Raw genomic sequence first — 15165 nt, 5'->3', positions numbered from 1 at the left:
TCATTATTTAACAGTAGAATGTTTAACTGACTACCAAAGGTAAATGATTTATTATTTATTTTATTTTCTTTGATTTGTATTTTGTTGCGTAGAAAAATTACTTCTCCGATGTTGCTGGGTTAATGTAATAATTTTCTTTTTTTAGTAAACTAACTTACTAAAAGTTAGTTTTTTAACGCTTGACAAGTTTTTTTGAATAATTATTACCAATATTTTGTTTTGAGGGATTAAACCAGCTTGAGTCATTGAACAAAATATGTTTAATTTGTTTAATAAACAAATATGTTTTTAATATTTATATATATGTTCAAGACGAGGAATTCCCTTGGCTATATATGAGCCATCTATGCGTGACGACTCCTAGAAGATAAAAGATAGAAGAACTAAAGATGAAAGTTAGAAAATCAGAAGATGATAAGATAATACAACGCAGAATAAGATGAAATACATAAAAAGAAGAAGATAAAATATAAGTAGTAATTCAAAGAAGATAAACGATGGTAAAAGTGAATGAAATGCCTGGGGTGGAATTTTTAAGGAGCAGGCTTACATATTTCTGAATATAGGACGGAAGACGGAGAAAAGACAGCAGAACAAGATGTGGAAGGGTGAAAATGGAGTTTTAAGGCGACAGAAGAATGTGTACTAAAATATAATTGATACAATAAAAGGACCCAATGAGGCAAACATCGATAAAGTGGATGAAAAATCGGTGTAGCAGAATCACTCGACACGGACGACTGTTTCTGTTCTAATAGCATTAGAGCGAGAAAATTTATCCATTCGCGTATGAAGATCAATATTCCTTAGACTCAGCGCAGTTATACGAGTTCAAAGTCAAGCATTAAAATAAGAGGAGTACCAAAATATTTTAAAGGCATCGGAAATTCCTTCTGCACATTGCAATTTTGTAGTATCTTTTTTTACTTTCATTATCACTTTTGATAAACGTTTTCATTATCACGTTTTTCCATTATTATCCCTTTTGATAAACATTTAGATTCCAAAGCATTTATTCCAATTCCAATCTAAGAGCCAAAATTATCATAGAACTATGATCACCGAATACGTTTCCTTGCCCAGCGGCAGTTCACCGGCCCAGAAAGATGGGCTTCACCTGAACTAATGGCGATCGTTTTCTTCTGCACGTCTTCAGTAGCTTGCAAAGAAATCCACAGGTGACTGAGCAATTTCAAGGAAGACTCAACAATTCCTTCTGAGACATCCTTATAATGTAATATAATATAGCGTTTTCAGCGCTTATTAGGCCGTAGGCCTGTCGCCGATTCTTAACATCGCAGAACATTCATAGCTTATTGTGGTCTTGGCAGTGAATGTCAACTCGCAAACGAATTTTTATTATCAATAGTTTTTGTTTGCGCCCCATGACGTGATGGAGAGATAACGAGATCAGCTCAAGCCAACGACTCTATTTTATTTGCATTCCTAACTTGACTTTTTCTTCGCATGATTTTCTTTATGAATAGGCATTCGATACCACTGCTGCTACTAAACTCGGGCTGTGTACTCGTAGAACTCCTAGGGTTGTGTACTCGTTGAACTCCTAGGGCTGTGTACTCGTAGAACTCCTAGGGCTGTGTACTCCTTGAACTCCTAGGGCTGTGTACTCGTAGAACTCCTAGGGCTGTGTTCTCCTTGAACTCCTTGTGCTGTGTACTCGATAAACTATTAGGCTATAGTGTTAGTGTACTCATTGGACTCCAATGACAGAGTGTCATCCGTACAATAACTAGAGTGTTTACTACTGCTAGTCATCGGAAATTTCATATATTTGTTACTTTACTCAGCCATTAATTGGTAAAATTAATTACAAGGAAAGTTCTTCGCGCGCATCCGTAAAATATCTTGTGAATTCGCATTGAGTCTTCAAAAATGGACTGGCGCCTCCGTAGACTTTTCTGTCGTTGTTTAGATTCTATAATTCACGCCTGAATGACGTCTCCGGTAACCAAGCTGTAACAACTAATACCCTCAATGGGCATGGGAATTTAGTTTCGCGACTGTAAATTTAATATTTTGGCGAAATCTGTAAAAAATTTGTTCCAGGGAAGAAGAAGGACATTCCAAAAGTTTAGGTTTTGACATTTTTGCATATATAACATTATTTACTACTTAAAATCTTAGACTTTGTTCTTTATGTTAAAAATAGACACTTATTGTTTCATTTGCAAGATTACTGCTATCGCCCTATTTAAGTAATAGGAAAGAAAATTTTCCTTAACTGTTGAATATACTTCAGAAGTGTACAGATTTGATACATACAATTACTTCTTCAACACGTGTCTATAAGTATTTGTAGCATTGCGTCTTAATTGAGAATCAATAAATACATTTAAACGAAAATGTTTTGAATTTTCACAATATGGGCTATCGTTTAAAATTCAATTAAAATATTGATTATGTTTGGCATAATAAATTCATTCTTTTATCTTCTATCATCTTATCCTCATTCGCACCAAAATTTTTCAATTGTCGTCGACACAAAATTCCATTTCTGACATTTTGAATTCATTTTTGGCGACCCACTCGTAAACTTCAGAATTGGGAGTAACAAGGATTAAATTAAAATCAAGTTGAAAATTTCACAGTCTTCTTTGGACGTATTTACATGCTTAGTTTATATACAAAATATACAGAGTTTAAAATTACGCATTGAATTTATGTCTCGTAATTCCCTGCAATGATGGTCATATGAACGAGACTCCCCTTTTTTAATCATACATTGCTTAAAAATCATTAATCTAATTTGATGTTTTCTTAAGACGATGGTACTTTATAAGGGTTGTTAATTATGTTGAACAACTTTGAAAAGTAATATAGAATTTTGCTCGCTGTTTTGAAGAAAAGAGGTTATGAAAACATTTATCGAACCTAACTTAAAGGGAAAGTACTCCTATAAAATGAAGAATTACGTGACTAGACACACAAAGAAGGTTTTTTTAACTATGTTGTTAATGGTTACACAGAATTCCATAAGTAAATTAGGATAATCATTTTTCATGATTCGATGGTTTTTATGATCAGTATTACATAATATCATTGCGCTCATTAACTATTATTTTAAAAAGAACTAACTTTTACATTCCAAGTAAAAGCTAAACTGCAATAAACTAAAAATTACGCAAGAGCTAAACAAAAGAGAGTATCATAATTAATTTCTGGGCTACTACATCAGTAACTGAAATGGATACTCTGGTCTTTGATGGCAAAACATTAATAAATTTATTAATAAAACCAAGTTAAATTTGCTCAAAATTGATTTAATCAAAAGCCACTCACATGTCGCCACGTTGGACGTATTGCCCACGCTGGCATGGCGCAGTGGAATGGAAGCTATTCAGCTCTCGCACTCAACAAGCTCTCGAGAGTTCGAGTGGCTCTCTTACAACGTATCGTTTTCATAGAGCTCTTCATGAGAGTCATGTCCCGCCATATGTCATCATCCACCATTATGGCATGGGTCGTTTTTTCCTCTAAACGCTCCATGAAACACGCTGCTTTGTGCGCGCCTGCAGGCTGCCTCTAAAGGACTCGTTTCCTCCATGTGAATAGAGGAGCGATGCGGCGAAATTCATCGATTTACTCCTAAATTTTAATTTTCTTCAGTCCACTGCTTCTAATCGTAGGATTTTTCAAGTGTTCACATCTTTTTACACGCGCCCAGAGGCAAGCACTTTAACCGCATCTCGGTAATTTGGTTATGCACTGAAGTTTCGCCGGCGGTGTGGACATGTGTGTAGTGAAGTCATATGTGGACATGTGTGTAGTGAAGTCATGTGTTCGTGAGAGAGATGTCAGAGGCAAAGATCATTTGTCAGCTGGTTAGTTCAGCACTGCACGCTTCACAGCACCGACAAGGCTGAAGCTAATGCGCCAAATAGCTTTATTTGCGGAACCAATGACTTTTGTCGGTAGCTTTTGAAGAGAACGAGCTACTCGTTGTTACTCGGTGAGAACCTCAGATCCATGGCTGTGATACTCAAGTGCCTGCAGCTCTTTACACAATGGCTGCAAATTCCGGGTAATGTTGCTTTTCCAAGCAGGAAAGGCCAATATCCGTGATTTAAAAAAAATTCAACTTATAAGACTTGGCTTCCATTTCAAGCCACGTGTGTAACTGCATGCGACCATCCAGCAGAGAACCACGATGCATTCTTTAGACCCATGTCCTTTTATTTCTATTCCGAAGAGGATTCACAAATATATATGAATTTTTAATTATTAAAAATTCAATTGCAAGGCATTTATTTCAATTAAATAAATTAAATTATAATTCAAAACAAGCATTTCTCTATATAGGTTGTCATTCTGGCACTTAATAAATAAATTTGGTCAGTGGCGGCGTGGTGAAGTTATAGATGTGGTCTCCACAGCGGTGTGGTGTAGTGACAGATGTGGTCTCCACAGCGGTGTGGTGAATTGATCGATGTGGTCCCCACAGCGGCGCGGTGAAGTGATAAATGTGGTCCTCACAGCGGTGTGGTGAATTGATCGATGTGGTCCTCACAGCGGTGTGGTGGAGTGATAGATGTAGTCTCCACAGCGGTGTGGTGGAGTGATGGATGTAGTCTCCACAGCGGTGCGGTGAAGAGTTGTATATGTTCGGTGGCTGATGATGTGAAGTGATGTGTGTCTAATGTGCGCACCGCTGTTGAAAGAGGCGAGCCTGATGTTGAATTTAGAGCGCTCTATTAGAGGCGAATGGCATTGTGGGCAATTCAGTGTAAATGCTCAGTCGGGAATTTTCGAATCAGATTTGACTCAGATCAGGTTTGGAAATTTTTGGTTTGCATTATTTAAAAATTTGAATTGATATTAATGCAGAACATGAGTGATAAATGAATTTGCATAGGTTTCTTATTTAAATTTCCTCTGAATTTTGGGTATAAAATATTATTGATTGGTTTATTTTAAGTATGTCCAGCTCTGATTAATAATAGCCTCATTGCCCAAGCAAATAGGATGATTATTTTAAAATGGGTGATTATCCCCAAAGGGAAAATTATCCTCAAATGGGTGATTATTCCAGAATGGGTGATTTTTACCAATCGATTGATTTTTCACGAAAGGGTGTTTATTACTAAATGGGCGATTATTCTCAGTAGGGTGATTTTTCCCAAGTGCACGTTTATTCCCAAATGGGCGTTTATTCCCAAATGGACGTTTATTATCAAATAGGTGATTATTCTTAATAGGGTGATTATTCCCAAATCTTAATCAGTTCCTTTTTTCAGTTCCATTATAATTAGGGAGTAGAGGAAAAATTGGGAATGCTAGTGACACTCCCTCGAGCCGCAGCCAACATGGCCGCCGCCCTGACAAGTCCCTCTGGCCGGACGCTTTTGTCGCTAATTTCACGCTGAATTGCGCACTGAAATATATGTTCACTCAAGTGAGACCATCGTTTCCATCTGATAAAAGCATTTCCCGTCTCGGTTTTGATGTTGCTGCTGATAGCTGCTGGTTCAATTGATTATTTTAACGGAGCTGAGCGAGCCAAGCGATAGCGTCAAGTTCAGGACGCTGGTTTAGATTGGACGAATTTTCTGTTTGGGTCCAAATTCCGCGAAAGTTTCACGAGTTTTAATGGTTCGGGATCCAGTCAATACAAAACTAACAAAATTGTTGCTTATCATAATTTTTCGTTTGAGTTATTTTTTCAACGACATGGTTTAAAGTTAGTGCTTGGGTTTAATGATGGTATTGACATATATACGTCAGCCACCCATCAACCAAACGTTCACAGGTTGATATAAATCATGAAAATATCCACAAATGGATTTTCTAATAGAGAGAAGGCAGTCGCGGGTACCACCGAGGTTCACTTTTTTTCAGCGATTCCGGAAATTTATCGGTTGTAATTTGAGAGCGACGGACGCGTGCATATTTCCGTGCGAGCGGACGCGGAGAAACCAATTCAAATGATCGCGTCATCGCGTTTGCTGCGCGTGAGCGGCCACACTCTCGCGTCAGGGCGACGTTCAGAGCTGCTAATTTAAACGGGAATTATGCAAAACAAGCGCACCCAATTACAACTTGATGAAGCAATAATGAATTGAGTTCTTTGGTGGCACAAGTGCGGCGTTCCTAGCATTGCATGCACATCCAATAAACAAAATTAATGGCGTTGATCAGCGTGAAATTTGTGATACGACCTTTGAAAGTCGGGGCTTTTTGACCGTCACAAACTGGTCGAGTAGTTCGTGAATTGCCGTGATTGCTGGACATTGCACGCGCGAACGAACAAAAATCAGTGCTGATTTAAAATTTTCGTCGTTGATTTTATAAATCGTACTGCTTATTGAGGCTCTTATAGAAAAACGCAAACACGAAATTCCTGAGTTGAAAAAGTCAGACCGATTCTTTTAATACTCGCGACAGAATTGGACGGCGACGAGCTGGCGGATTGACGCGTTCATCCAATTACTCGTAAATGCAAATAAGCTTTTGGACTCGCGTTCAACAATGAAGAATGTGCGCTGCGCTCGTAATGTAGCCCCAGTCGATCTCGTTAGCGAATTGCGAGATATGCTTCGTAATTGGGCCGGGGGGAGCCAATTCGATTTCATTCTATGCGACTCGTTCAGTCTATGTCTCGCGCATAAACTTTTGACAATTTTGTATTATTAATTTATCTAAAATTAAAGAATGAAATTTGTAATATTGAAAACTGCATTTTACTGTATTAACGTAAGGTTTAGATGTCACCGCGTACTACAGCATAAATTGCACCATTCTTCTTATTTTCCTTTACATTTTAACTGTCACAGTTGAATGTGACATTAACATAAAAAATTCCAAAGAACACTTTTCTGCAGAGTACGGGAGGCGAATTGGTATATACATTTTTCTAAATTATTGGCATTGGCAAAAATTGTATGCAAATTTCTTCTTGGTTTTTTGTATTGGTAATAAATTCTCGCACTATTCACTGTCTGGAAGCACCCATTTTGTATATAGAAATCTATTCAGCTTTCCTGAACAAAGTGTCGATAGTGAATCATTGCATTGTCTATTGGGCAGCTAAAATAGACTGACTACGGAAGAGTTATCACTGATGACGCTATGAAAAGGAAAATATTTACATCTATGAAAAAGCCCTCATGATCAGTGAGTGGAAGCTTCTGATTGAAGCAATATATTTACACATATACATAATTACAACATAATCTTCGATACGGACTTCTATTGATAACTTCAAATTCAGGTTGAGTTGTTCCGTGATGGCTTTAAAATGCGATCGACCTGGGATTTTCTATTATACGAAGTATAATATTATTCGTGTAGGTTCTTTATTAATATATTTGTCATCAATTGCCATGAATCGTGGCCCTTTGTTGCGATTGTGGTCGAATTTAAAATGTTAGTATTAATGAACATTACTTCCACAGCCCCAACTTTAATGTGAGCTAAAAGTCTTCTTCACATATTTCGAACTGAATTTTTTTAACACACAACACTCAAATTATATAAAAAACACCGATTTACTGACAGCAGGTTTTACTGACCACGTTTTGTTTATAGGTTTGCTGATTTAATCGCAAAAAGCGAAACCCATTTTTTTGCGCTTGGTAGTGCAATCAATTCCTTTCTAGAGAAAGTTTTTCGGTATAAGAAGGCGATTAGACGATGATCGGGTGCCGATCAGACGATGATCGGGTGCCAATCAGACGATGATCAGAGGACGATCAGACGATGATCGGGTGACGATCAGATCGGGTGACGATCAGACGATGATCGGGTGACGATCAGACGATGATCGGGTGCCGATCAGACGATGATCGGGTGCCGATCAGACGATGATCGGGTGCCGATCAGACGATGATCGGGGGCCGATCAGACGATGATCGGGTGACGATCAGACGATGATCGGGTGCCGATCAGACGATGATCGGGGGGCCAATCATTTCTCCCCGAGGCCAATGACGTCGCCCCAGGGAGCGCTGGCCCCCCATCACTGGAGCCTGGGCCAGTAGTTCGCTGCGACGAGGTCGGGGGTCTGACTGTGGATCTGAACAGGCACCGAAACTCCGGCACTGATCACTCCTGTGTAAATAAGGCAAATATATTTTAGAACATTAATAATGATTTTAATAAAGTTATGATGGAAGATTTATATTTTTAAATTAATAGAACGTTAGTATTTGAAATTATTTTTCCTCACTACAGCTGTCACTGCAATCTTGGATCACCGAGGTTAAATCATGTCAAAATTATGTTTGAAAAGCACAGCTGAATAGCGCACGAGAAAACTGACCTTGCAAGATCCTACAAATATTGATTGCTAGACATAGACTAAACATGACATGCACATAGGCTAACCATACATGACGATGACGCTATACTTTACGCAATTTCTACCCACAAGACCACGCGACGTACCAGTAGACGACGCTGATGACGTAGCGGCGACTGCGGCGTGCGTCGCTGCTGCGTATGACGCGGCGGCGTGCGACGCAGCAGCGGCGTTGAAAGACGCAACGCTCTGAGACGTGACGTTGGCACACGTCAGGTTACCTGACGTACGTTGATAGCTCGAGGATAAGGCCGAGGGGGAGAGGGAGGACGAGGATAGAGACGAGAGAGGGTCGTGGAACATGTAGGGATAAGGCGTATGGGCGGCGGTTGGGTGGCCATCCCTATGGGGCTGTAGACACCCGCCTCCCGCACCCCCACCCATGCTGCTTAGTCCTCCTGACATCCTGTAGGGGGAATGAAAAGAAATAAAATGTTAAGGATTAAAGTTTTAATGTGTGGTTTTATGTGACTGAAATAACTGAAATAAATAATAATATGTGACTTTGTTATGTGAAATAATTCAATCTTGATTTATTTAAAATGACTGATTTTAATGTGTTTCATGAGATTTTATTATTTTGCTGAGAATACAATGAATTATTTTCAATAAAAAATTCAAAACTTTTTTGCATATCTATAATATTTTGTTGTATTTTAATCTAATTTAAGACACTATAAAAATTTGTTTATACTCTAAAAATTTTACTGCACGGATGACATTTTTTATAATATTTTATTTGTTGATATAACAAAGTTTTCACGACTTTGGTCTGCAAAATTTTCCTCCGTGTTTTTGAAAAAACTAATTCAAAATGATGACAAGCAAATTAAGAGATTCACAAATACGTCTACAGAAAACCTATGGAATTTCATCTGAACATTTCATTATCTCAAGCAGCGTCAGATAACGTGATCAACTTCTTAAAACTTGATTAACTTTCCATCATTTAGTTGGTCATATCAAAGCGAATGCTAAATGTGGAATAATTATTAAAACATAATATGCATAACGCTGAATTTACATTATAAAATGTGCACCAATCGTCAGGATATAATTTTATTTCAGACGTTAGTTGCAAACATAATAGGGTGGGATCGGATAACCATAGCTAAAAGACAGTCAATAAGGCGCTCATAAATTAATTTTGTTCTTATAAATAAGGCTTAGATGTAGCAAGCAATTTTATGTAGGTTCGACAACATTGATTTGAAGATTTTCATAAATAACACGTGATTCGCTCATCCCCCATATGCTGTTCATGAATAACACGGAAATATTCATCAGTGACATGTTCACTTCATACGTTGTTCATGAGTAACTCGTCAATGTTCATCAGTGACATGTTCACTACATACGCTGTTCATGAATATCACTCCAATATGTTCATCAGTGACATGTTCACTACATACGCTGTTCATGAATAACACTCCAATATGTTCATCAGTGACATGTTCACTACATACGCTGTTCATGAATAGCACGCATATGTTCATCAGTGACATGTTCACTCCCTAAGCCTAAACCCCAATAGGACACTCAAAATAAAAGTTACCTTGAGCCTCAGAGTTAGAAAATAAGTTTCCCGAAAAAAGTTTCAAAACGTCCGTCACGCCTAGCCTGCCTAGGACGTTTTTAAAGCCTGGAAAAGATTTCTCGTGCTCCAAAAATCCTAACAAAATAATGCAAAGCACGCCGTCTGAAGCAAACAGAAGAGGAGCCCTGTTTATCCGCCTGTCTCGGTGCTTCTGTTTGCACTCTACAGAGTCAACCATTTAATAATCCTACAAGAGGATTCCCTGCACTCTGTTTACAGAGGCCTGTTTGCTCTGCCCTGGTGCTGTTGATACAGCGCCTGGGAGCCTTTTATTGCAGCACTACAGAGACACACGCGCGTCGTAATGGCGTACGTACATCGCCTCGAATTCTGCAATTTTACAGACTCGATTCGATTTTCAATTCGTATTTTCGACTGGATTTGATTTTTCATCTAGATACTATGTCGCTTTGAGATTATTCATATTTCGGCTAATGAATAGAAGAAATCATTTCATAGAAGCTGCAGCGCTGCTGATAACCGTTGACGTTGATGATGAACGTACAATAGATTGGATGCTCATTTCCAAATTAATTTCGATCGATTGGCGGGAATTTTTGAGGATGATAAATTTTAGTAATTAATGACACGCTCCAGTACCTGAAATTCTTAATAAAATATTTAAATTTAATTATAATGAGCGAATTTACTCGTATCAACGGTACGATGAACTAATTTCCGACATGCCATTTGGCCGTCAAAGTCTCCCTAATCAGCCTGGAAGAGAGTGCCTGCAAAGGGCCTGCACCAGCAGGAAACAAGGCACGTGGCGGCCAGGAAGCTTGTCACTGGCCACACGGCCTTTCTTGGCCGATTAATGGCCTTCCGCGCGCGCCGTACGGTTGCTTTACCGCCGTCTTTTGTTCCGCGCCGGCGCTGCAGTTACCATAAATAACCTCATACCATCAATAACCACATACCATTAGCAAGTAACTACCATAGATAAACCAGCCATTACACCAGCGACATGATACTTAGCACTAACTGCGGCCTGGTCGGTGCAAGGAACGAGCTCGTAGCCAGTCACTTGACTAGCAGTTGGACTCGATTTATGCATCACAATTGTTAAAGATGCTACTCCTCTAGTTGATGTTCTGAGAGATGTTACACTTGTCGTTGATGAGCACAACGAAAATTAACTTAACGATGAATATACCTAGAGAGTGTGCTCAGTAAGGAAATCTTTACGATATTTATAATTACAATCCGAGATGATATTCGCAATGATATTTGTGAAGCATGGTATTGAAAAGAATTCCCAGGACAATGGGATTCTTAACGATGATGTACTCGTATTTAGCGATTCAGTACCTGAAAATTATAATTGATGATACTTAAGTGCTTAACTAACCGGTGATGTACCAGATGATGTACATCATCGTTAAGTGAACAACGATGATATATCTTATGATATACCTAAAATGACGTACTATATACGGTGATGCACGCAGTGACGAAAGCACTGAAGAGATTCGTGTTCAGTTTAAGGAAAAGCGGTTCTACGTCGCGATCTTTACTGGTGAGTTTATGCCGCTCAACGTAACACTCTTCATCGTTGAGTGCGTATATGGAGCGCTCTTTACCGTAGAGCATACGCTGCTCAGCGTCCCGCACTTTACCATTGAGAATACGCCGCTTTACGTCGCACTCTTTACCGTTGTGTATACGCCGATTTACGTCGCACTCTTTACCGTTGTGTATACGCCGTTCTAAGTCGCACTTTTTACCGTTGTGTATACGCCTCTCTACATCGCAATCTTTGCCGTTGTGTATACGCCGCTTTACGTCGCACTCTTTACCGTTGTGTATACGCCGTTCTAAGTCGCACTTTTTACCGTTGTGTATACGCCTCTCTACATCGCACTCTTTACCGTTTTGTATACGCCGCTCTACGTCGCACTCTTTACCGTTGTGTATACGCCGTTCTAAGTCGCACTCTTTACCGTTGTGTATACGCCGCTCTACATCGCAATCTTTNTCGTGGTGCGTCGTGGTGCGTCGTGGTGTGTCGTGGCGCGTCGTAGTGCGTCGTGGTGCGTCATGGTGTGTCGTGGTGCGTCGTGGTGCGTCGTAGTACGTCGTGGTGCGTCGTGGTGCGTCGTGGTGCATCGTGGTGCATCGTGGTGCGTCGTAGTGCGTCGTGGGTACGTCTCTGGAGTGTCATGTGCCGTGATGCGTCGTGATGCGTCTCTGTAGTGTCATGTGGCGTGATGCGTCGTGATGCGTCTCTGTAGTGTCATGTGGCGTGATGCGTCGTGGTTGGTGCGTTTTAGACGACTTGTGTCTTGTAGTGGACTCGGTTGGGCTGTCATTGTGATGTACGTTCGTTTGATATGATCACCGATTTCATACGTTGTCTTTTATCCTAAATTGTCGGTAAATTCTACCCTCAATCCATCTTATTACCCGTACAGGATGACATCATCAAATCCAAGCTATAATATGGCCTAGTAATACGCATACAAAATGTTTATATAATATAATATTATATATTTACATTTAAAAAAGGTAAATGGGCCTTAAAAAAGCCTAGTAATATAATGCGAATGCGGGAAAAATATAGCCTACTTATACATATACGGGCCATGATACAGTCTAGTAATACACATACTAGCCATGATATGGCCTAATAATACGCATACAGGCCATGACACGTCTTTATAATACGCATATAGACCTTCATACGGCCTCACCGTATACAGTATACGCTGTAACTGGCTCAAGCGTCGAACGGAAGTCATTATAAGCGACGCTAATTGGCCGGGGCCGCGTCACGTGACCGCTTTTGTGCGCTCTGATTGGTTCAGTAACGACCTAAGGAAGTATGAATAAGCAATATCGTCTTTAAATTCTAAATCATGATTTTATCGCTTTTTTCTTCAATCGAAAATTAATTTTGAGCGCAAGTTAGAGAATGTGGTTAAAGGCCCCCTATAGTATTGTTCGCAGAACTATTTATACCTTTTTTATCGTTCAGTTTTCATTGATATTTATTCTTGATTTTTTTATTCAATCTTCAATTTCAACCTTGGATATCTGGAAAATAATACTCTTGAGAATTATAGGAATTATAAACCTAGCAGGCATTCCAACAAGAGCTATTAATTTACTCACGAGATGAATTATTCAGCGATAATTGCCGACTTAATTAAGCCGTTCATAATCGTCAACGACTCCCGTGTGTTGACTAATACGCTAATAATTTATAAATTAAATACTATAGACTTATTTTTAAATTGTAAATTTAAATAAAATGTTTGTTAATTCATTTTTGCAACGTCGAGACATGAATTTTTTCTCCCTATATTTTCATCAACGACATTTTTGTGCCAAATTCCAAGTAGAATTCATACAAAAAATTTTAAATTAATCGTCGGAAGGTCGATTGCGATACACATCTGCTGGCGTTTAAGCAGCACGTCGCACCCTCGCTCTAATAACTGGCGAATAAGAGCGATGATAACTGTTGTTGAGGGCAGCCAGAGATCAATGGTAGTTATTAGAGCAGATCTGAGGGCAGAGAGAAAGAGGGACGATCGTGAGGGGAGGCCATGAGGTCAATTACGTTAACTGCTGCTCATGCGACCGAAGATTTGGCCAACGGCTGCTCATGCGGCCGTAGATTTGGCCAACTGCTGCTCATGCGACCGAAGATTTGGCCAACTGCTGCTCATGCAGCCGAAGATTTGGCCAACTGCTGCTCATGCGGCCGAAGATTTGGCCAACGGCTGCTCATGCGGCCGAAGATTTGGCCAACTGCTGCTCATGCGACCGAAGATTTGGCCAACGGCTGCTCATGCGGCCGAAGATTTGGCCCACGGCTGCTCATGCGGCCGAAGATTTGGCCAACGGCTGCTCATGCGACCGAAGATTTGGCCAACGGCTGCTCATGCGTCCAAAGATTTGGCCAACTGCTGCTCATGCGGCCGAAGATTTGGCCAACTGCTGCTCATGCGGCCGAAGATTTGGGCAACTGCTGCTAATGTAGCCGAAAATTTAGCGAACCACGTGGCGGTATATTTTGTAAGCTGAGAAAACAGTTTTATAAACTAGCAGCCCTAGATTAGTCGAACTGATGATGTTCATTTGTCTGTATTTTGGCTAACTGCATTTCATACCCCCAAAGACAGTGCAACCTGCTGGTCATGCGCTCATGAATGTTTTAGGTATAATGTAAAATATAAGGCAACCACTAACAATTTGTGTAAAAAAGTAGGTATTAAAGCGTGTAAATTGAAGTTAATTATTTTCCTATGCATAGAGTAATCATTTGTTTAACTAAATAGTTATTATTTGCGCGGCAGTGGCCAGGACTTCTGTCTATCCCGCCTCGGGTTTTTGCGCCGCGCGTCGGGATTGACGGAGGCGAAGTGCTTCTGTCAGTCTGTCTGTTGCCCGATTGTTTGCCTGTCACTTCTCTGTCTCACTTACTGCCGCGGCGCAGACAGTACAAATAACTGTACTGGGCCTCTAGGTGTTGATGACATATAGGGGTGGCTGTGCTGCCTATATTAGTATCTAAGTAGCTTTATCAAATGTTAATGATACTCCACAACACATGATATGCAATATTTTTTATACTGCTGCACTTACAATTTTAAACTTTATTGTCAGACGTCAAAGTTGAAGTGTTTATTTTTTCCTAACACTGAATTATAAATTGTTTATATAGACGTTCAGTAAGTAGGTTCCTCCGCCCCCTATATTGGCCCATTAATACTAAAGTTCCATTGATTTCTATCAACAGGTTCTCCTCAATATTGGTCCGGGTTTCAAATCCATGGTAAATTGTATAAACTTCTGAACGATAACCAGCCTCAGATGTTATTACACTCGTTACGTGGCATTAATTACTGATCTATAAATGTAATCACTATTAATCAATATATAATACTTATCAATAATATTGCCCAATTCAGAAAGGGATTCTTCACATTGATTAATAGTTTTACTAATTAAGTAAATTGATTTTCATTCAACTTGGATATATTAAAACAAGGAACATTATGTCAGCCTGCTGCAGCATGATAGCAACACGCTGCAGCATGATGGCATGCAGCATGCTGCAGCATGATAGCAGCACTCTGGAGCGTGACAGCAGCACGCTGCAGCATGATAGCAGCACGCTGTAGCATGATGGCAGCACGCTGCAGCATGATAGCAGCACGCTGCAGCATGATGGCAGCACACTGCAGCATGATAGCAGCACGCTGCAGCATGATAGCAGCACGCTGCAGCATGATAGCAGCAC

The 15165-nt window shown here is 39.9% G+C and overlaps 1 protein-coding gene across 1 annotated transcript in view; it reads right to left on the bottom strand.

Annotated features, from left to right (window-relative positions):
• Positions 1-4882: 4882 nt before the first annotated feature.
• The window catches only part of LOC108683125 (paired box protein Pax-6), a 48535-nt gene continuing 38252 nt past the window's right edge, over positions 4883-15165 (bottom strand). The window contains exons 12-13 of the mRNA XM_047882008.1: positions 8404-8723; positions 4883-8067 (exon numbers count right to left, since the gene is read on the bottom strand). Coding sequence (XP_047737964.1) covers positions 7976-8067; positions 8404-8723 — 412 coding nt within the window. The 3' untranslated portion in view covers positions 4883-7975. The remainder of the gene's footprint in view (positions 8068-8403; positions 8724-15165) is intronic.

Source organism: Hyalella azteca, unplaced genomic scaffold (assembly GCF_000764305.2).
Source record: "Hyalella azteca isolate HAZT.00-mixed unplaced genomic scaffold, Hazt_2.0.2 contig9393, whole genome shotgun sequence".
Classification (NCBI taxonomy): domain Eukaryota; kingdom Metazoa; phylum Arthropoda; class Malacostraca; order Amphipoda; family Hyalellidae; genus Hyalella; species Hyalella azteca.
Note: the sequence above shows the minus strand (reverse complement) of the source record. Positions and strands in the feature narration are given on the sequence as shown.